General features: G+C 40.3%; 1 protein-coding gene and 1 long non-coding RNA gene across 2 annotated transcripts; one reads left to right on the top strand and one right to left on the bottom strand.

The window, feature by feature from the left end:
- Positions 1–713: 713 nt before the first annotated feature.
- On the bottom strand, positions 714–19,495 carry sec24b (SEC24 homolog B, COPII coat complex component). The gene is made up of 24 exons (XM_077532805.1): positions 19,026–19,495; positions 16,345–16,947; positions 15,291–15,434; positions 14,089–14,214; positions 13,622–13,708; positions 13,158–13,321; positions 12,845–13,029; positions 12,651–12,753; positions 11,108–11,234; positions 10,912–11,021; positions 10,488–10,600; positions 10,289–10,407; positions 9,034–9,089; positions 8,741–8,947; positions 8,537–8,660; positions 8,280–8,438; positions 8,028–8,201; positions 6,639–6,749; positions 6,363–6,538; positions 6,131–6,268; positions 5,943–6,047; positions 3,721–3,813; positions 3,202–3,305; positions 714–1,658 (listed from the first exon to the last, which is right to left on the bottom strand). The coding sequence occupies exons 1-24, from the start codon at positions 19,096–19,098 to the stop codon at positions 1,547–1,549; spliced, it is 3,513 nt and encodes a 1,170-aa protein (XP_077388931.1). The 5' UTR covers positions 19,099–19,495; the 3' UTR covers positions 714–1,546.
- LOC144026216 (uncharacterized) lies at positions 10,302–21,684 on the top strand. The gene is made up of 4 exons (XR_013285088.1): positions 10,302–10,418; positions 12,622–12,732; positions 12,813–13,047; positions 21,507–21,684. It is a non-coding gene; the product is annotated as an uncharacterized LOC144026216 (long non-coding RNA).
- Positions 21,685–23,664: the final 1,980 nt, after the last annotated feature.

Below are 23,664 nucleotides of genomic sequence, written 5' to 3' on the forward strand. Positions count from 1 at the left end.
ATCACAACATTCCATAGTGACCAAGTTTTTGTACTACTGGAGAGATATCAAAGTTGTTTTGATTTCAGAATTTAAACAAACAAAAGAAAAAAAAATAAGTAAAAATAACTCAAACTTGAAGACATGGTAAATAGGTACTCAAAATGCACTTTCCCGATCATTGTTATGCTAGCAGTTAGCCATCATGCTAACATGGTATAAACTTATGTAGCACCTGCAACGTTTTTGACCTGATGAATTAATAGTATTTCTCGTATAGTATTGAGTCGCCACAGCCTATTTCTCTTTCCTGTTTTATTTTTTGCCATTACTAGTACCCTTTGACATTGCACGTGATTGTGATATTTTGTTGGATTTTGAGACATTTTAATGGTACAAAAAAAGGCTTTTGCTATTTCACGGAGAGAAAAAGTCATTTAAAATATTAAACATTTCAAAAATATGCAAATTCCCAATTCATCAATGACATTACGGTAATTTTAATTAAATATTTTTATATTATTGAATAATAAAAAAAAATCTAACAAAATATGCTTGATATAATCAAAATTCAAATGTATATTTTTTATTTAATTAAATGAATACAAATATTTTCTCCTCGAGTCATTACAGTATAATGAATATATTTTAAAAACAAAAAAAATAAATATAGTAGGCCCTATTTCCTCTTGAGCAATTCTATTATCAGTATCAGTAATAATAATGAACATACATACTCTCTTTTTTGTTTTTTATTATTGTACATTGGCAATTATGAGCAAATTTACAACACATGCGCACATCAGCTTACCCTGTTGCAGTGTGATTTGACGGAGCCTCTCTCCCCTCCGTTGTTGTCTAATTTGAGAATTGAAAAACTAAAAACAACAATGTCAACCGAGTTCATTAGCAAGCTTGTAAGAGGTTTTAACTAGCTGTTTGTCATGAAGGCAACCATTGTATTAAAATGGCTGCAGAAGCAACGATTTACTGGCGAGTGTGGAAAGCGGCGACGGTCCATTATGTAATGGCAACTTTTCCTAAATGAAAAATAACCGTGATTAAGTCTGTCAGCGTTGGTTTGTCATTTTTATTTAATAAGCTGTTTCATAAATTATCGCTCATAAAAGATTCTTCTCAGTAGTTACAAAGAGGATAGTACACTTAGCGAGGGATTTGGGGGGCGGGGTATAGTTTGACAAAGGTTTTTCCCTCCATGATTGGTCAGTGAGGAGTATCCAACATCCCAACACTATCAGTTCTTCCCAATTGGGGGGGAAATCTTCTAGAGTGCAAGCCAGTGAAATTCTCCCCATCTTCAATGTTTTCAATTGAGTAGAGAGTCAGTCAAATCTTCTCAAATGAAAAACAAAACAAAACAAAACAAAAAGGGAAGGACAGCATTACAGCGCTACGACAAAAATAGCATCTTCTTGGCTCCATTTCTTCTAGTCGCATTTCCAGGAGAAGCTACGAGGCAGCGGGGGCGGTCCCTTCCTGCTTCATTGTCTCTTGTTCCCTCCTGCCCAATCACATTCGTGTTCCTGCTACGGTCCTCCGCCTGTCACTAGGATACCTGCTGCTGGATGTGCTGCAGGAACTCGCAGTAAGAGGACGCTGACTCGGAGCGATCTTCCACTAGGTGCTGGAAGAAAGTCGCTTTCGGCGAGGCATCGTCCCTAGAGAAAGAGAAAGAAAAGTCGCACGTTTTAATAGAACTGCATCTGGAATTTGGTTCATGGAGGAGGTTAACTCATTCCCTCCCAGCCATTTATGCTGAAGCAACCCTCTTCGCTCCCGGCTGTTTTACTGGTTTTGCAAGGCCAACAGAATAATTGTGTTCTTTTGCTATAAAAACAAGGACCCTTTCATCAGGAAAAGTACATTTCCATCCATTTCCGTTTTGCAGCAATTAGTATTAGAATATAGCTAAGTTTCATCATCATTCACAAATCTGCTTAGAATTGTGGGCAAACAGCTTGTTTTCATCAGGGCCCTGGTTGATCTATTATACTCTGATGCCACCTGCTGACCGTTTTTGTAATCACTACCATTTTTTTTCACCCATTCTCTGTAGTTGAGAGGCTGAATCAAAGCCTTCTGTATGCTCTAGCATAAAAACAAAGTGCATAAATACGTCTTTGGGATACTTAACACATTTAAAATAGAACATATTTATACGTTTTTGGGAGCAAATGAGTTAATGTTTTAATTTGGCCTTTTTTCTTCCTTCTTTTTTTCCTTCAGATTCTGTGAAATGTGCTTATCACAATAAAATAATTCATCACTCTCACTTAAAATAGTATTATTTTTTTGCTTAAATCATCTCATGATGGAAATGGTTCATTTTTTTACTGAAAAAATGATAGGTGATTAAGGTGTTGAATTGTTAAAAAGAGAATTTTTTTTTAACCATTATATATATATATATATATATATATATATATATATTTATTTATTTATTAATACAGAAAATGTGCATATAAAATACACTAATCAATATTTATTTAACTACCATTTGACCATATTTTATTTAATCATATCACAATGGATGTTTGTCACAGTATTTTAGTACCTTTTGCAATATGTTTTATTGCAAACTACCTAAATCTATCACATCTGACCTCAACAAAATAATTATTTTTTTCCATTTTTGTCAACAACCGAAAAACAATATGTCATTGTCAAGACTTAACTGTAATTTTAAAGGCCAGTTAATTTCAGAAAATCAAATTCAATACTTTTTTTTTTTTTTTAACGAATCCACTAAATCTCACGTAATGTTTCCATCCATTCCAATCCAGATGGCACATTTAGTAGCAAGTGAAATGTAATCAGACTTCTATATGTCCGTCTATTGGTTGTTACGTGGGAACTTCTTACAGTACACGTACCTTTTGGATTCAGAGGAAATAATCGTAGCATGGTATTTGTTTATCAGTCCAAGTGTTGGACGACAAGACTGCTGAGCAAGACAACAATGGTGCTCAGGAAGGGCGACGGAGGCGGCCCAAAACAATAGACTCCCTGAGGAAGCAGACGCCCCCGTCATGGAGAACAACTTCCTCGCAAGGAATCGTTGCGATTGTGACAAAAAGATAATCGCCAGCGCGTGCGACGGGTTTTATCAGGCCCCCTTTTCACCACTTCATGTGGCCCGTACCTCGCGTGGTTGTGCTTCACCGGGCAGCGCTTAAAGGGGGTTACCGTGACAACGCTTACTTGACGACGTGCAGGATGGAGCTGAAGGCTCTGTTGTCCTGCAGCCAATCGAGGAACGCTCGTACCCTCTCCGACAGCAGCGTCCGCAGCTCAGGAATGCGAGTCTGCCAGAAACAGCATCACCACAAAACGGCAATAAAAATCAACAACAACAAAAAAAAGCCGCTTTTCACAGCCGCAAATGGCATTCAGCCGCACAAAGGCAGTTTGGAATGTTTGGTATGTAGGTGGTTCTGGGAGGCATCAACCCGTCCTTGTGAAAAAGGGAGAGAAAAACACGCTGACGGATGATGTCCGCCCAGTCGGCCGAATATTCGAGAGGCAGAAAAAGCAGCAACAGCAGGTCTGATTTGCTGCACTTGCTCAACCCCCAATCACACAAATCGAGGACCTTCCAGTAGAACTCGTGTACACGTATCCCCCAGCAGCTATTCACTATTCATAGTTTTTTGCTATTGTTGTTTTAGCATCACTCGTGCTCATTTCCCGACACCAACGCTTAAGTCATGCGTTACTAACCATATTGGGTGGGATTGAAGCGTAGTTGGGGTAGTCCAGAACGTCTCGGATGAACATCTCGTTGCAGCATTTGCCCACCCAAAGGTAAAACACCTGCACAGATGTGAGAAGAAAAAACAACTAATCAGTCACTATAGAAATGAAGGTGACAACCAATCGTATCATCAGGGGTGTAACATGCTACACGAGGGCTGATCGATTATGGAAAAAATAATAATCATGATTATTTTGGCAATAATTGAAATCACAATTATTCAAACAATTTTTTTTTTTTGGGTACAAAACAGTGAAATGTTGGAATACTTGACTCATTGGGCCAATTTCAGCAGTAAAAAGTTAATATTTTGTCTATAATTAGTGTGGTAACTTCATTATTTTTCATGTACTATTAACAGCTTTAAAAAGTAATTTTTCTACTTGCTGAGGAAGTAGGTAACGACCAATCACGGCTCAGTTTACTGACCAAAGCCAGAAAACAGGTGAGCCGTGATTGGCCGTTACCTACTTCCTCAGTACAGGTGACGTCATCATCAGTCGACAGCAAGTAGAAAAATGACTTTTTTAACTGTATTAACAGTACATGAAAAATAATGAAGTTATCAAATTCATTCTGTACAAATAAACTTTTCACTGCTGAAAATCGTTCAATGAGTAAAGTATCTCTTTTTTTTTTAAGCATTTAAAAAATATTAAAAATAAAAAAATAGAAGCACTATAATTATGTAAGTTCTTTTTGGCTCAAACAGAATTTATAATACTATGTGTTTATAATAATTAGGTATGGGCGAGTACCGATACCAGCCTTTTTTCAAGTACTCGAGTACTCGTGACGCAGACGAGTACATGCGACCGATGGCAGAGGGGGAAGACATTAAGTGAGTCCTCCTTGCCTGTAACTAGCGCTAGCTTGCATCAGTTTTTCACCAAAACTTCACCGGTTTGGAAATACTTCGAAATTGTGAATCTTAAACTAAAAGAGAATTTTTGTGTTTTATTTTGAGCATTAAGACTATTGAAGAGTGACTGTGCTGTTTTTTTTGTCAAAATTAAAGGAAATATATTTGTTTAAAAATATCTTTTAGTGATTTTTTTTATTTGTCAAAATATACTACTGGTATCGGCAGTTGCTATCGGTATCGGTGAGTACTGAGGGTCTGAGTATCGGTCTGAAAAAAAAAGTGGTATCGAACATCCCTAATAATCATATATATTTATTTATTTATTTATGTTGGAAAAAAACTTGAAGTTGGAGTGCAGCAGGAAGATTTTTTTTTTGGTACAAAATATGGAAATGTTTAGATGTAAATAAACAAATAAAAAAATTATTAGGCCCAATAAAATTCTTTGAAACACTAATTATGAAAGTTCCAATAAATTAATCTACAAATGCAATAAATTACCGGTATTTTAAAACTTATTAAAAAAAAAAAAGAAAAAAAAAAGGTATAAAATGTGCAAATGTATAAAATTGAAACAATGCAAAAAATAGTATACTTTTTTTTTTTTTTTTTTTTTTTTTTACAATTATGGAGTATAATAATTGAAATTGTAATTGAATTTTGATTGATGCACAGCCCCTATGTTACACAGTTGCTACACAAGTACTTATTTTTTTTTCGGTTTCCCACTTTTCAGGACATATATGGTCTGTTGGCACGTATTACTCCTCTCAATGACTTGGGTTTCTGCTTCATCCACTTGTTCAGTGACAATTGTTGTCTTTTAAGTCATTATTGGCACATCATTGGCTCAAATACATGTCAATCATTATAGGAGCACGATTGATTATCCAGTGCTCTTACATGGAAACAAATGTTATTCATAGTTTTGTTTTCGATTTCACATTTGGCCAAAATACATACTAAAAAATCAAATAGTTTATGTTGGAGTCAATGACAAAGTACAATAGTTTAACAGAAATCGGGCCTATCATGTCGTTTGATGTTTTAATATTTGTCTCATTAAAGGCCATCAGCGTTTATCGTCATACGTTGGAATGATTCTGTTTTGGTGAAAGTAACTAAAAAGTAGTAACTGATGGTAATATAACTGATTACTTCACTTGTTATATATCATACAGAGTCTCGGAAGTGCTCATGACAAAATAAAATCAGATCAATCCATGCTTCAGCAGACAACAGCGGAAACGAACGACGACAGCAGAAGTCCTTGAAGGCATCACGGCTGAGTCGTAAGAGGACAGAGATAAAATAAATACGTACGCTGCCGCAGTCCAGGAGGAAGGCGCCATCTCGGCTCAGCCTCTCTGCAGACAGGTGGAGGAGAGGCGGCTGCGGGACCAGCGTGTCGTTGAGGTGGAGCGCCCCCTGCGGGTGCAACGCAGCAATTGCAATCGACTTCATGAAGGATCATTTTCTTTTTTTTTTCCCTTTTCGCTTAGCTTCCTCACCTGATCCGACATGTTGTCCAGGCGGTACAGGTCGGGGTGAACCATCCGCATCAGCTGCTGCAGCGGCTGCGTCTTGAACTCGCACATGGCGAAGACGCGCTCGTCCAGGCGCGTGCTCGTTTCCGTGCGAAAAGCTTTCTGGGAAGCAAAACACACGTCGTCCGGACGGCGTGATTCAAAACGGGGCCCGTGATGGGTGAGATGAACTAATTCGCATAAAAAGCAGTCACACCTGTTTGAGCAGAGAAAGGATGTAAAGCGGGAAAAGTCGCAAGGCGGCGGGCGCCGCCAGACCCGACTGCTGCAGGTTGGACACGTTGTTCTTGTAGGCGCTCACAAAGTCCACCGCCGCGTTCGTCAGGGCCTCCCGAGCATCCGCCAGGCTCGATGATACCGAGCGGTCAATCGCTTAAAAACCCCCAAAACAAAACAGACAAATAAAAAAACAAAAAACATTTAGCCCACAAAAGGTTCATGGAAGTCCGAAAGGCAAGTATCGGTGACCCACCCATGTTTGCCAACAAGCAAGTAATTGCTTGGACGTCGGCGCCGGCGTACACGTCGCTCAGCTGGTTGACCACAGGGAGGCAAAGAGTGTGGACCCGGATACGCCTCTTCCCTGGAATAGTACACGGACGCACAGTTAAGAGGCTAAAATGCACCCATTTGATATCCATCCTTTAATCCATTTTCAATCCATTTACTGGTGTGGACAATTATATCGATCAACTGGAATCCAACCTTTGACTGTAACTGATAAATATATTCGTGAAGTACGTTTTTCAACAGGAAGGCGTGGAAAAGAGGGTGTTGCACAGCTCGTCAGTGAAATTCCGGCTTGTAAACCACTGTCATGTCCATCAGATTCCTGTAGATGGCGGCGTGGCATCACTTTGGTTTTGAGATTAGCACAGTTTTGGAGTTAATTAAAATTAACTCATTCACTTGCAGCCATTTTCACGGAAGCAATCCCCTTCACTCCGGCTGTTTTACTGGATTTTGACTGATTTTGCAAGGCCCACAGAATATTGTATTCTATTGCTATAAAAACATGGAACCTACCAAAAGAAAGATTAATGTCTCTGTCTGTCTGTTTCTATTTTGCAACAATTACCATTAGAATATAGCTAAGTTTCATCATTATTCACAAATCCATTTAGAATTGTGAGGACTTGAGCTTTTTTCCCAACATGGTCTTGGTTGATCTCCTTTACTCTGCTGCCACCTGCTGGCCGGTTGTGTAATAACTACCATTTCTTCAACTGTTCTTTGCAGTTGAGAAGCTGTATCAAAGCCTGCTGTATGCTCTAGCATAAAAAAACAAAAAATGCATAAATACGTCTTTGGGATGCTTAATACATTTAAAATAGAACAAATTTATACCTTTTTGGGAGCAAATGAGTTAAGATTAGGGCGGGAATCGTGGCTTGTCGTCGATTTTGACAGAAATGCCAACACATTGGAAATCAAACACGTTTAGGTATGTCACGCAGCGTATATATTTGTGTAATAGAGTACGTGTCACAGTAGGTGGAAAAAAAGTGTCGTGATTGTGAAAAAAGATGATGCAATTGAATGACCAATTTCAACTTCATGTTTTTTTACTTACAGTTTGAAGTTTTGTTTTGTTTTGTTTTCCTCACTTTTTTTCCCCCTCAAAATCAACACATTGTTTTAAGGCTAAATAAACGTTTACTATTTTTTATCGTGGTAAAAGAAGGCATCCAACACTGTCTTTTGGTAATTTCATTTACATTGTCACAGTATTTTGTGGGTCTTAAAAGATTAGTCAAAATGCCGATTAAGGCTGTTTGAAAGTGCTATATAAAGAAAGATGACTTGTTAATATGCTGCTTTGGAAATATCTGGCAAATGAATGTGATGAAGACGCCTTCACCTTTACTGGAGGTGTAGAGCAGAGCGGCCTGGAAACACGCCAGCGAGGAGTCGACCAGCGAGTCGTCGATGGACATCTGGACGGCGAAGGCCGAGTCTGGGTTGACGTTGGCGAGGGACAGCAGGTCGGTGGAGCGCACGAAGAAGTTGCCGTGGAACGTGTGGATAGATAAACCTTTATGGGGAAAACTGGTCGTCAAGCCGTTTCAAAGCTGCACGGTGGGGCAACGTATTTTTTTTAGGCGAGGGCAACCTTTCGTGCATCGTATTCTCATGACTGCCTCGAAGCCCATCTTCCTGCTGAGGTAGCGCGTCAGATCCTTCTGGAACTTCTCCAACTGGGCCGCGTTGTGGATGTGATGAAAGGAGGGGTAGTAGAAGATGCTGCCGGCAGAGTACTTGGAAATACATGCTAGGAAACAAGCCAAAAAGAGGGGAAAAAACCCAACAACAATGAAGACATTTCCTCTGTCATGCTGGAAGCCATTTTGGAAAGTCAAGCCGCCTTACCCAGCGAGGCCAGGTCAGCGTACTGGGAGCTGAGAAGGAAAAGATCAACGCCGATCTGTTGTCCGGAGCAATCCAGTGCAAACTTTTTGTAGAAGTCTGTGGCGGGGCCAAGATGCTGCACTCCCTGCGAATATGCCAGAGAATAAAAAATAAAAAACTTCATGACACCTGGGAGAGAACCCTGGAAGTGTTTATTTGCTCTACCTTGACACTGGAGCGCCGGCCGGGGTCCTCCCTGGACTGCAGCGAGCCGGCGCCCAGCGTGGGCAGTTGCGTCTGGAAGACGCTGACGCGCCCGCCGGTGGGCAACATGAGCTTGTAGGCGGCTTGCAAGGCGGGGCCCAGTGCGCTCTGCGTCTCTCTGCTCCGGCTGAACATGGCCGGGAGCGAGGTCAGCAGGTCCTTGATCAGCTGCGCCGAGAAGAGAATTCATTCACGCTCAAAAACAAAACAGCTATAGATGAAATGTTCTGGAAGATTTTAGTGAACGAGTCTACCTCTTTACTCTCCTTCAAGTTCACCATTAGACTGTCATGAGATGGTATGAATACATCTGCAGCAGGGGGGAAAAAAGTTTAAATACAAATCTATGCATTACATGCAGTTTGAAAATTGACTTTTTGACAAATAGTTTAGTTTCTGGACTGCCGGTCTGCTCAACAAGTGTAAAACAAACAGGGATGGAACAATAATGGCAATATCGCGATTATGAAAACTGCCATAAGAGCATTGTCGTCATGTCACGATATTAAACTCTTTGACCGCCAAAAACGTTTAATAACGACTAGTAAAATCACGATGTATGCCGCCATAAACGTTACATGACATCAACAAGTTTTTTTTTTGTTTTTTTTAAATCAATGCAACGTCTCAGTGTAAGTGCTGCCTGGTCAATGGGTTATGAAATCAAAAACACCCAATAACTATGGCCAGCAGATGGCAGCATTGTATATCTTTTCAATGGCCTGCCGGTGTATGAAATCACAATGAAACATGACGGAATCTGATGAAATCGAACGCTTTCAAGGATGATGTGAATGATCAAAGCCTTTGTGAAAAGCCTCAAGAACAGAATAAGGTAGAAACATACTTTTTTATATAATCAAAGAATGGAATTCAATCTTACATTTGGTACCCACATTGTAAATGTAGTAAAAGCACACAATATGTTTGCCTTGAAAGATGAGTTAAAATGTTTTAAATCGGCTGTCGCTCTTCAGGGTTGTTTTTTTTTTTTTTTTAATAACGTGTGGCATAAAAGAGTTAAAGAGGAGCATATCTGTATTTAAAAAAAAAAAAAAAAAAAGTGAGATTATGTTCCATTTGTGCAGTTCTAGCACCTTCTAGTGGCTTACTATCCATCCATCCATCTTCTTGACCGCTTATTCCTCACAAGGGTCGCGGGGGGGGGGGGGTGCTGGACCCTATCTTAGCTGGCTTTGGGCAGTAGGCAGGGTACACCCTGAACCGGTTGGAAGCCAATCGCAGGTGGCTTACTAGTGCAACTTAATTTTAGTTGGGTATGTTTTGGCCACCATATCCCCCATAAATCAGTCATATGCTGCAATAATATTTCCTGGATGCGCTGATTCGTAGAATTATTAGTAGACAATTAGTAGAAGGATGCGTGTGTAAAAATATATCACAAATAAAACGCCTTGGAACGGTTTTAAATTGTGAAAAAAAAAACATCTTACAACACAGCTCTTATGTCACAAAGCAAAAGAAAAGCTGATTATGAGAAGTGAGTACCGTCGATATCAGTCACCACCAGCATCTGTGGCTGAGACAATCCCTCCTGGAGGTTGTAGAAGTGGACGCTGCTGTCGAACGTGAGGAATCCCACCTTGGTACGCGAGTCACCAGGCAACCTAAACAACAGGTTGTTGTTTTTTTCTTAAACACTACCATCTGTTTCTAGGCAGAGTTTATTGACGATCCTGACACTAACTTGTACAGGTTCTCCAGGAGCGACTCGCAGAAATATTTCAGGTACCCGCTTTCCACGCCATTGTGTGAGACGTCGAGCACGAACAAGTAGACTGATGGCTGAGGGGGCCGCAGCTATCCACACAAGTTTAGTTGACAATTAGAATTGTGGTCACGTTAGCATCAAAAGCCACAAAATTAGGTACACCTTCATACAATCTCTATGGATATCAAAAACAAATGCACGTTAAAAATATTACGACTTACTCATTGCTCAGAGAACTACGTTTGGCAGACATAATTTGTTGTTGCTGACAGTACATCAAAGCTGATGTACTGCTAGCTCATGTAAGTGACACAAGACTGCCATCTAGTGGACTGACACACTCAAAACAAGTCATAAATTCCCCCCCACAAAAAATAAATAAATAAATAATGCTTCTCACCATGTAATCTGAGGAGGCGATGAATTCTACTGTCGCGTTTTGGACTTCCGGTCTCTTGTGTGGTTCGCCATACGATCTCGTCACCGGGTTGTACATGAACTCATCTGGTACTAGAAAGAAACGTTTGAAAATGAATGCATGGCTAAAAAGCAGCAGTCGCTACATGAAACAAAGTCAGGCGGTCATTTTCCCGTACCGTCGTTGACCCGATAGCAGAGGTTACACTTCCACCGGCGCTGGTCCAGGAAGGTAACAAAAGGGTTGATGTAGGTGCGGCAGTTGCGACAGCGGACGATAGTGTTGGACGTGATGACGGGTAATTGCTGCACACACGCATTTATGAATTAAAACGCAAACTGATGTGACCCAAGTCCCTTATCACACCTGAAACATTAACTTCTGTTTCAACTGGAAGTCAACCTTAAACATTTTTTTACAATTTTTACAACATTATTATTTACAATTATATGTGACCTCACTAGTCTAAACATGACGTTCGGGTTCATATTACATTTGTGGAATATGAGTTATGAAGCAAAATCCAGCCGTTTTTATTCATCTCAGGGGGCGGCCATTTTGCCAATTGCTGTCCACTGAAGATGACATCACAATTGCCCAGGTCTCATGCTGCATTCGAGGATGGTCGGAAGTCGGATATATTCGAGTTGTTTTTTCCCCAGTTCCGACCTGAAAGCGTTGTAGGCGAAAGTAAACAACCAAAATGGTGGATAGCTGTAAATTGTTTTTTATTTTGGTCCTCAAAACTCATTTTGACCTCCAGCAAACATACCTGCTCACAATTTTGCTTCATTTATTGTTTTTATCTTATTTCATAATCATTCCATACAGTTCAGTAGCATAATTTCATGCAGGGAGATAGCAGCATACTGTCACGTATGTTGTGTTACGTGGAAGTTATATCAAATATTTATGAATGAAGAAAGCTATCTTGTTTTATACTCGAGTAAATTGTGTTTTGCCATTCACAGTGACGTCACATTGTAGTCTGTTGCAAGTGGAATTTCCGAGTTCAAGCCAGGGGGCGTTCCTGTAAACACTTCCTGCTTTGAACTCAGAAAAGTCCGACTTTCGATCATCCTCGAATGCAGCATCAGATAACCAATCACAGCTCGACTTCAGAAAACAGGTGAGCTGTGATTGGTCATTGCCTGCGCCCTGAGCCACTGTGATGTCATATTCAGTTGACAGCAAGTGGCAAAACGGCCGCCTTCTGATATTGATAACAACGGCTGTATTTTGATGCTTAACTCATATTACACTAACGCAATATTAACCAGAATACCAGATTTAGACTAGTGTGGCTGCATAGGATTTTTTTAAGACATTTTTACTTCCCCTTTAAAGGGGACATATGATGCTAAATTGCCTTTTTTATATCGGTGGACTGCTGTTACGTCACAAGATGTCTAATTTGCATAATAACCACTCCCACAAAGTTGTATGGTGTTTCTGGGAGCTCAACAGTTCTCTTAATTCTCCATTTGAGTTGAGAGAATTTCATTCTGTAGTACAAGTGTCCTCGTCTACTTCTATCAGTGACCCTCTTTGGCAAGTAGAACCTCTAAAAATAAACTCGCTTCGCTCACATCGTCCTGCTTTCTGTGCTGCTGCCACTCAATCTTGCCAATGGCGCTAAACCTCCAACAACATATGACAACAGTGGAGATTCCACTTCTTTTTTTTTTTCAGCCTTTTCTGCTTTCGAGCTCAGCCCATACCTGTAGATCTCTGAAGGGGTGAAGGAGAAGGCCGAGGGGCAGCCTGGCCTTGTTGAGCAGAGCCTGCGTTTGAGGGATGCTGGTCAGGGTACATCGGAATGTCCTTATAAGGATGAGAAACAGGAAGTTGATTTGCATCCTATTTGTTTTTTCCCTCCACAGACTTTAGCAAGAGGTCAAAACGCTTTACATACTGCGGGCTGCAGTTGACCTTCTTCAGCTCCGAACTCAGGTTGGGTTCGGGGGCCTCCAGAGGTCTCGGGGGGAGCAAATTCCTCTCCTGCAGCAGGTTGAGAGGCCTGAGAGCCTCCACCTCCAGCTCCGGGATCCCGCTCAGGCCCCCCAGGGCCGCAGACAGCTGGGACATGCTCGGGAAAGGCTGAACGCAAACCAGGAAGTGAGTATAGAAATTATTCTGCTGCACGATTGACGTACATGTTTAACAATCAACTTGGTTGAAGGCAGGAGGAGGGGGGGGGGGGGGGGGGGGGGGGGGGGCTGCCGAACCTGGGAGTACTGCTGGTAGCCCGTCGGTCCAAGCAGCTCCTGAGAAGAGGGCGAGTCCGCGAGTGAGGTTGGTCCTTGCCGATAATTTGGCTGCACGGCGGGGTAACCGTAGCTCCTGTAGGGCGGCGCTTGATTTGTCAGATTGGCGGACGGTGGCATTGAATCTGCATGAGAGGTTGTTATGCCAGAAAATAATAATTAAAAAAAAATATAATAATAATAATAATAATAATAATAATAATAAGAAGAAGAAGAACAACTAGACTAAGTGTAATTTCTGAAGAAATTGCGTGGGAATGCTGAAGGATGAATGCTAAGATTTGAATACATGTGGAATGCTTATGAAATAAATGGAGAGACAAATTATGAAATTATAACCTCCTGGTTACTGGACAATGCTTTTTACCACTGAGCAGTATCAGACACCTGGCATTCCCATAATAAATTTACGACGTCGTCCATACCTGGAAAATTGCCTCCTTCCAGGGAATCATAACTGTTGGGCACTGGTGATGCACTGCCGGTGGTGGACGACGACGACGTTTCGTCACCTGAAAAGGCATCACGGAGACAAAAAAAAAAAAAAAAAAATCAAGGGGACGCTAGATTGATGAAATTCAATTCAAGGAAATATAACGTGTGAAGGATGTTGGCACATCTTATCCTGTTCGTTTCATTGCTTAGGTTACACTTGTGTCCTAATATCAAAAAACAAGAAAATACTTGAAAGGGAAGATTTTCTGTCCCAGGCAGGCAAGGGAAGCTCAACGGATCCAATTAGTGCCGACTAAATCGGACTTCCAAACCTGGTGGATTATCTGCTCTGGTAGACTTAAGACAGCAGGATGGCTGAAGAGCTTGACCCCTTGGGGGTCGGTCGGCTGGAAAGTGACAGAATGATAAATGTTAAAATGCTAAACCGAAAACACACCTGCTTCCTCATCCTCATCCTCATCCTCGTCGTCCTCATCCTCCTCCGAGCTGGATGACGAGGGGGCTGCGTTCGGACCCGAAGCCGAGCTTGCGCCGCTGTTAGCGACATAGCCATACTGCGAGCCTGGTTGAAATGAGAGGAAAAAAAACAAAAAAAACAAGTGATCAGGAATGCCTTCCTATATGGAAATATTAGGGATAGACCCATTATCGGCCGGATCAATTATCAGCACAGATAATCAGCATTGACAAATATCGGCGTCTGCCTTTTTGAAGAATATTAGATCAATTTAAAGCTGTTAACTTCAGTGAATAGTATTTATTTAAAATTTCAGTTCACTTTATAAGAGATGCTGCTGACCCTGGGAACTCTTTGCACCTTCTCTTGTTGTTTCAACTTAAATCAGTAAAATTATTTATAGGGATACTTTACTTATTTAGCCATTTTGGCTGTCAAACATTAATATTTTACCCATAATAAATTTGATATTTTCATTATTTTTCATGTACAATTAATACCTTTAAAAACACATTTTGCAACTTGCGGTCGACTGAAAATGACATCACAAGGGCTCAGGTAACCAATCACAGCTCAGCTTGTGAATGTCACATGACCAAACCTAGAAAACAGGTGAAGTAATTTTTCTATTTGCTGTCAACTGATGATGACATCAGCTGTGCTGTGGAAGTAGGTAACGACCAATCATGTCTTAGTTTACTGACCAAATCCAGAAATATTTTTCAAATCTTAAAGTTGGGTTTAAAAAAAAAAAAAAACATACGCTAAAAAAAATTCAGCAGTTGAATTTTTTTTGTTTTGACTCCAATATTTTCCTTTATGGTGAAAATTAATATCAGCTCTCAGCCTCCTTGGCTACTAATAATCGGTATGGTCTCTGAAAAAACAAAAAAAACAAAAAAACATTGGTCTATCTCTCGTAAATATTTAACTTTAGAACCTTACAATTTGGTGAAAACATCCAGACACTTTGTTTGCATAAAGTGTACCGCCTCATATTAGCACATTTGGAAGTGGGGTAATAATTACTGGATGTGACACTCCAAAGCGTAGCTGTGACGAATTATGAATTTGTAAATGATTCACAAAGTGAGCAGCAGGGTGCAACCTTGAAAACAAGATCTGGCGTTCACCAACCTGAAAATGGCATCAGACACAATACGGTTTAATGCATTATTTACTTTGATGGTGGTGGCCCGGTGAGGAGTGCACCGACGTTGCGGGAGTTCCTGAGGGTGGTCGATCTCCGTTCGCACCGCCGCCGCAGGAGTCGTACTTTCGAGAAGCCTGATGGTGGTCGTAGTGTTGGTGGGCTGTGTTTGCGACTGCAATTGCAAAACGGACAAGAGGAAATGAATTCAAATGACTTTAAATGGTACTTGATTCGTTGTTGAAAGTTTAGAAGGAGCTGTAAATTGTCTATAGGTGTGAATACGAATGTGACTGGTTGCATGTTTACATGTGGCCTGCGAATGCATCTTAACCAGTGTCAAAGTCACACGGGATAAAGCGCCAGTCCATCTGGGAAAAGCACGAAAGACAATGGATGGCTGGATAGGCAGGCCATATAAATTAAAATGGGTGTGCCACAAGGCTCCATCCTGAGTCCACTGTTTTTTTTTTTTTTTTTCTTCAAACTAGAATATAGTCTTTGTCCACAGGTGTGAATGTATGGAATCTCTTGCTGTCACTTTAGGAAGAAAAAGTTTTTTTTTGTTTTTGTTTTTAACTCATTCACTGCCAGTCATTATAGAAAATTTTTACATTTCCAATACTCACGTGATATTCCATTCAATAATTATATATAAACCGAATCTACCAAATAACAGAATAGACTCCCTACTTTTTGTCCCGTCCCGTTCTTTTATAATTGACAGCAGAAAATGTAGGTTTGCCAAAATACAGCCATTTCTCCCATGGACTCTGAAACTGTGTTTATTTCCTATAAAATGGGGCTATGATGTCATCTACCGGTGGTTGGGCATCAGTAAAGTTGTTTCCAAGTTTGATATTTACAGTGGAGCATGCTCAGATTCGCCCCCATTTAGCACCGCTCTAAAAAATACAATTGACAAGTATACTTGTCAAAGGCAGTGAATGAGTTAATTTGATAGAAAAATAATGAACCAGGAGATATTACAAGACACATTTGAGTTTACCTTTCCTAAGCTTCACTGAACTATTCTACAAAGTCAATTTTACAAAGCAGAGGCAAAAGTTTTAAAAGGCTCATACCTGTGCTTCTTTGACCATTGACAGCTGGTGCTATCTGAGTGGGAGGAGCCACATTATACCCAGGATGCACTGCTGCTGCTGTTGTAGCTGCCGAACCCGACTGGGGGTCGCTGTACTGCGCCGCTCCCGCCGTAGCGGCAATCTGGCTGGAGACGAGCGTGCCATACTGGCTCGTCCCCGGCGCAGATGGGTAGGAAACGATGGGGTAGACAGCGGCCCCGCCGGGGCCACTAGGTGGCGCCGGCAACAAAGTGGGCTGCTGCTGCTGACACTGAGCTGTGGGCGTGTGGTACGACGTCTGTCCGTAATAACCTCCTGGAGTAGCATAGGGCGGATGCTGCTGCTGCTGGTGGAATTGTGTGTAGTGGTCGCTTGGTGACGGTAGTGCTGAGGTGTGTCGCTGGGGAGGGGGCGCAGAACATACGGGTGCTACATGATGGTGATTTGGGTAGTAATTGTTCACATGGTGGGCACTGTTTGTGACAGGGGTTTTGCTGGACACACCAGTGCAGTGTGACGGGATGGTGGGATAGTTCTGTTGCTGAGGTGGGGCTCCGTAGTAACCCGTGTTGGGATATGTGGAGGTGTATGTTGGAACTGGACCTGGAAAAGTACAAAAAGATTGATGTTAACATTAAATGTGGTGGGGCAAAAACTTTATTTAGAGCAGTCATAATAAGTGATAGCAGTTCTCTTGGTCGTGCTTTTCTTAAGTATTGCACACATTTTACATTCACTCAACTGTATTTTTAACGCACTTTTAAAACAACCATAGCTGCAAACAAAGTGCTGTACATGGAAAACAAATAAGTTGTGCAGTAAATAAGTGAAACAAAAATAACAAAAAATTAAATAAATATTAGTAAGTATTAGGGGTGTTAAAAAAAATCGATTCGGCGATATATCGCGATACTACATCGCGCGATTCTCGAATCGATTCAATAATCGGCAGAATCGATTTTTTTTTTGATTTTTTTTTAGGATTCACACCTTGAGCATGGAATAATGTTATATGAACGGAACATTACGCCTTAATATTTTATTTTAATGCTGTTCAAACATGAAACAGATTACAACCTCTATAAGACTGAAATTTCAGATAAATAAATAATACATTTTCATATAAATCTTACACTCTACAAGCTTACTGATTAGTATTTTCTAAATTTGAATGAAAAAAAATCGCAACAATCGACTTAGAAATTCGTATCGGGATTAATCGGTATCGAATCGAATCGTGACCTGTGAATCGTGATACGAATCGAATCGTCAGGTACTAGGCAATTCACACCCCTAGTAAGTATATACATTAATATTAATTACAAAAAGTCGGAAAGTCAACAAAGATGAATTATTTGTAGTAAATAAATGATCGTTGGACCATTTAAATGCAACTGGATTCACTGAGTAATCCAATGTGTGAGAAAATTGAGACAAGATCATTGTTATTTTTTTGTGACAAATCTTTTGTATTTATGATTTTGAGTTTTGTTGCATATAAAATATTTGCACAAACTCAAAAAAAGGTTTCCAATTGAACACCTGGACCTGCTCCACATGAAAGCCTCGGGCTGTGCAATTAATCGAAATTCAATTACAATTTCAATTATTGCACTCCGCAATTACAAAATCAGCATAATCGTAAAAAAAAAAAAAAAAAAAAAAAAAGATTATTAATAGTAATTTTTGAGTTGTTTAAATATATACATTTGCACCTTTTTTAAATTTTAAGATAACTAATTTAAGATTTTTTTAATTATACTTTTTCCAAATAATTTTATTTGTCTTAATATATATATATATATATTTTCCCCCACTTAAACATTTTCTTGTTTTGTACCAAAAAAAAAACATCCTACTGCACATTGCACTCCAACCTCGTTTTTGCCAACATAAATAAATAAATCTATGTTATTATAAATATATATTATTACAAATTCTTTTTGGTCCAAAAGGAACTTGTATAATCATAGTGTTTCTATTTATTATTATTATTATAATTATTGGTCTTAATATTTTTAAATGCTTAAACATTTTCTTGTTTTGTACCAAAAAATAAATAAGCGCTTGAATAATCCTGATTTCAACTATTGCCAAAATAATCGTGATTATTATTTTTCCCATAATCGAGCAGCCCTATGAAAGCCTTTCATTTCCTTTGTTTGATCAACATAAAACCGTAGCTACTTTAATGATGACTGAAATGAGATTTCAAAGCGGTGGCTTTGTTGTTAGCTGCAAAACAAAACAACTTCATCAGCAGCTGTTGGTTCAGAAGCTCCGGTGTACTGCTCATGCAAACATGACAGCACTGAAAATAAACACTTTACTACACGCCGATGATCAGATCTATGTCCAACTGAGGCAAATTAATGACAAATTGTGAAATACAGATTCTTAATGTGGTGCAAAATTGCCATCTTGCTCGCCCATGGACGCTAGGCTAATGTTAGCATCCCCCTTTTGATTTGTTACCATCAAAATGGTGCATGATGGTAGTCTTTAAATTGGCTTGAAGTACAACATATTATAAATGCAATGCACTCTTTGTTTTTAAGGTAAGTTTATGATTAGTTTATGATTACATGAAGGTTGTAAGTGACGAGTATGCAACTATCGCGTTAGCGTTTGTATGCTAAAGCCCAGGGAGCTGGCTAATAGCATCAACCGGCCTGCTTTACCATTCTGTCGGGGAGGTGCAGCTCCACCGTTCGGCGTTGGGCTCTGACCGTAGCCGTTCACCGGCGCCGACATCACGCCCACGGCGACGGCACTCCCGTCCTCACAGATAACGCTTGCTGGCTCCAAAATAAATCAGGCACATGAGCGCCGCCAGGCGCCGAGCTGTGTGCGCCGTATGATCCGCTGGAGGGCGAGGCCGAGGATGGTAAGACGCGACCCGGATTTGAGCTGGGTCAGCGGCCGAGCTGGGTGAAGGTTCGGGTAGGCAGGATGTTGGACCAGCCTACGCTGTCTCACACTGGTCCTTTCGGGGCGTGCCATGTAAATCGGAATTTAAAGCTCCCAATTGGAGAACAAGCAACAGGAACGCCCCTCTGAACTTTAAAATCCGACTTGGAACGTAAAATAAATTTCCACTATCTTACCCTTATCTGTCAATAATGAGTGCAAATGTGGGGTTTGACAAATCAGTCTCATGTATGCTACTGGAACACTCTCTTCGTCTAAAATACGACTCGGAAATGGCAAGCGAACGCAACACCAATGTCTAAGATGGCACCTGTTAAAAGTAAGCGAAAAATACACAATTTAATACTTTTATTGGCTCAAATTTTGTGAAACCAGTCACGTATCTACTACTGGTCGACATATATCTATGGGAGTGTGTTTGTCATTATATTTGTACCATGTAATGTACTTGTAATGACGCGACGCTGTGGCAATGGCGTTACCATTGCAATAGCAACCTGAAAGGCGTAAGAATTAATATTTATGTGTGGTGTAGCTTCAAAATTACGTTATAACTGTACACATTAAAAGTCTGCTTTTTGACAAATGCATGCGAGTGATGTGACATCCATTCGACCCATAATCTAGTACTGTATGTTGCAATACTGCCATCTTCCGCACAGCGAGTCGCATTACAAGTCAACTGTTTGTACTGCAAGCACAAATTGCACTGTATAATATTAAAAACACAAAATATAAAATACTGCAAATTAAAAACAAGTACAATATATTACTCCAGAGCATAAGTGAAATTTCTTTCAATAATACAATGCAACTTAAATGCAACTTGTACTCCTTTTTATAAACAGTTATTTTTTTAATATGTGTATTTTATACATATTTGTTTGTAAAGTTTTAAAGTGTCAGCACTCATCAAGAATTTAATGTACAGCAATGATAATTTCCACCAAAAAATAAAATAAAAATGCTATCGTTTAGCATTTAGTGACCTCTGCTGGTCAAACGAAGTAATGACTTGAAGCGGTTGACTACCGGTATGAAATATTGCTGCTTCTTAACTTAATACTAGCTTCTTAATACTAGAATATAGGAATTTAATTTGGGGTTAATGGGAATTCAAAGGGTGGTAGGTGTGTGATGACTCTCATTTCACATTAGTCTGAATGGCGTATATTCACATATTAACCGGTTAATTCTAAATAGTCAAATCCCCAGTTATTTGTTTGTTTTATTTGTTTGTTTGTTTGTTTGTTTGTTTGTTTGTTTGTGTCACTTGAGTTGGAGAGGTTATAGTTTACATTAACAGTGGGAAACGTTTTGAAAATGATTTGGTGTATGAGCAATTTAGGGTCTTGTAATTGAGGCTAACATGATTCACAGCAAAATGTGCCGACTGATGCAAAGTGTCAAAAAAATCGGCTAATAGTGAACAAGACCATTTAACGACGAACCCTAAGGCAGTTTTTTTGTAACATGTTGCAGCTAAACGCTCCATAATTGACATATAAAAACAAAGAGCAGCATTTCACATATATATATATATGTTGTGGGGTTCTGTTTCATATATATATATATATATATATATATAAAACAGAACCCCACAACGCATGGCAGCTCAAGGCCCCACTGCAGTAGTAAAGGGCATCACAGTTTAACGGCCTTCTCCGCGTGGGGCTTGCGCCTGACCTCACCTCCCATTCAAACACGTTCACGTATGTTGTGAATTATTGCCAACAAAGTCCTATACAATGTGCTGAAATTCTTCTCGACCCCGCTGCGCATGTGGCCCCGCGCCAAGGCTAGGGTAAATGTTGAAGACAATCAACACTTGAAAGTGCATCATCTAGCATGGGACTGCGCTGCTTGAGGCTATCATAAAAAAAATAAATAAAAGTTAAAATAAATAAATAAATAAATCACCTCTACAGTGCGGGAGGAGGGTGACATGTAAGCTTAGTGTGCAAAATGCAGTGAGCTCATGACTGCAACATTAGTGTTAAGTACTTGTAAAATGTCTCTGTTCTGCATTACTTCACAACCAGTGAGAAATGTGATAAATAACCGAGCTGTTATGTGGAAGGTTTTTAACTCAACACTCGTTCAGTGTTCCGCTCAGCTTACCCAGTATTAACAGTCCAAGACATATTTGAGTCTACACTGAGATTCATCATTTGCATATTCACAGATGGCATTTTTTAAACCAGTCCTCCATTTTTTGCTTTTGTGCTCAGGTCAAAGCAATATCAGAACGCTGAGAGCAAATTGGTGCCATGGAAGCAGTTTGCCTTGAGGTTAGTAGTGCTTTGACGCCATCTTGTGGCATCTATCGATGGGTACAATCCCACTTCGACGTCACAGAATTACTGCCTAAATAGTTTTATTTTACTTTTTATTCCAACGCGTTTGCGTGTATGCTCGTGTCTGATGCATGCACCGCATACACGGATCCATACAGTTACTGACAAGTGTGGGTGGGTTGGATGTGTTTTGGGGGTGGGTGGTGCAAGGGGCGAACACGAATACAAAGTCACGTCATTATGAGTTGGCATCCTGTCGTATTCCCGCCTGATCTATGAGCTTCCTCAGCTGCCTCCATGACCCCTTTTTCTTTTTTTTTCTTTTTTTACGTCAACATTCTGTGGATGGAATACCTGTCGTTAATTTAATGGGCCTCTTTGCTGGCTTTAACTGTCGTGTGTGTATGGGCAAGGGGGCAATTGGGGGTCTCGGGGAGTTCAGGGCAGCTGTGAAGTTGCTCTTGTCACCCTGCTATTGCTTCTGTTGAGCGCTCAACCTTTTTGTTATATTAGATAGGTAGCAAAAAAAAAAAAGTTAAAGCAGCTTCAGAAGAAGTAAATAAAAAAAGAATAAAATACATTTGCATTTTTTTTTTAATTTAATGTTACTTTAACCTTTAACTTAAACAAAAAATAATAAAGCATGAAAGCGCATAAAGAAATTAAACACATTTTCAATCATAGAGGCAGCACTTCATGCACTACATACTGTATATGAAGTTGCTAGCACGTCATCAACTTTACTGAGCAATCGAATATGTGCTGTTTATCAGAAGCTAATGATGTTAGCTAGCGCTAATCCGTGCATTATGCAAAACTCAGTGCATCGCTGCTGACTTTTTGGCTTGGGCTTTAGTGGGGTTATTTCTACATCATCACTTGAAAGGGACTCTGGATCTTCCCCTAGCCCAGCTGATTGTGTCATGGGCAAACAAACCCGACAGAACCCCACAGTTTGTCCACCCATCCATCCATCCATCCATCCATCACAACCCACCCATTCATCCAATCCATCCACCCATCCATCCATCCATCATCCATCCATCCATCCATCCATCCATCCATCCATCCATCCATCCATCCATCCATCCATCCATAACAACCCACCCATCCATCCAATCCATCCACCCATCCATCCATCCATCATCCATCCATCCATCCATCCATCCATCCATCCATCCATCCATCCATCCATCCATCCATCCATCCACCCCATCCATCCATCCATCCATCCATCCATCCATCCATCCATCCATCCATCCATCCATAACAACCCACCCATCCATCCATCCATCCATCCATCCATCCGTCCAACTATTCATAACAACCCATCCATCCATCTATCCATCCATCCATCCATCCATCCATCCATCCATCCATCCATCCATCCATTCATCCAACCATCCATCCGTCCAACTATTCATAACAACCCATCCATCCATCCATCCATCCATCCATCCATCCATCCATCCATCCATCCATCCATCCATCCATCCATCCATCCATCCATCCATAATAAGAACTGTGCCGGCAGATAAGACCTCCTCTGCATCTGAATCTCCATTTGCTTCATTTCCAACATTAACAGACTCTGCTGATAACTTTTTGAGCGCAAGACGAAAATATGTAACGGAACAACAACAAAAAAAAGGAGGGCGGGGGGCGGTCAGTTTTTAAAAAAAAAAAAAAATCATCTTGAATGGGAAGGCCATTCCTCATCCGGACATCAGTGAACATTAAATCTTTCCTTGGGAGAGGCGGGTGGAAGCGCCATCACTCTTAAAAACATTTTCCTCCACAAATGTTATGACAACCATGTCATTTTTCAGCTTGTTTGTAATACCACAAAGCCTTAAATATTTTTTTTCTTGAGGGGGGAAAGTCTTTCGGTGCAGCTTTTTACCATTCCTGCACTTTGGTCTCCGACAGATTTCCCTCCCACAAATACCTGCTTTCCCTCTCTTCAGCCATTTACACTCCCCAGACACAACATTAGGAACAGACGTGGAATTATTGGAACAATATTAAGCAATATTACTGGAAAATTGAAAAATATATCAAGTGAAGTATTAAACAAACTAAAGGACTCTTA

The sequence above is a fragment of the Festucalex cinctus genome, chromosome 9 (assembly GCF_051991245.1).
Source record: "Festucalex cinctus isolate MCC-2025b chromosome 9, RoL_Fcin_1.0, whole genome shotgun sequence".
NCBI classification, from domain to species: domain Eukaryota; kingdom Metazoa; phylum Chordata; class Actinopteri; order Syngnathiformes; family Syngnathidae; genus Festucalex; species Festucalex cinctus.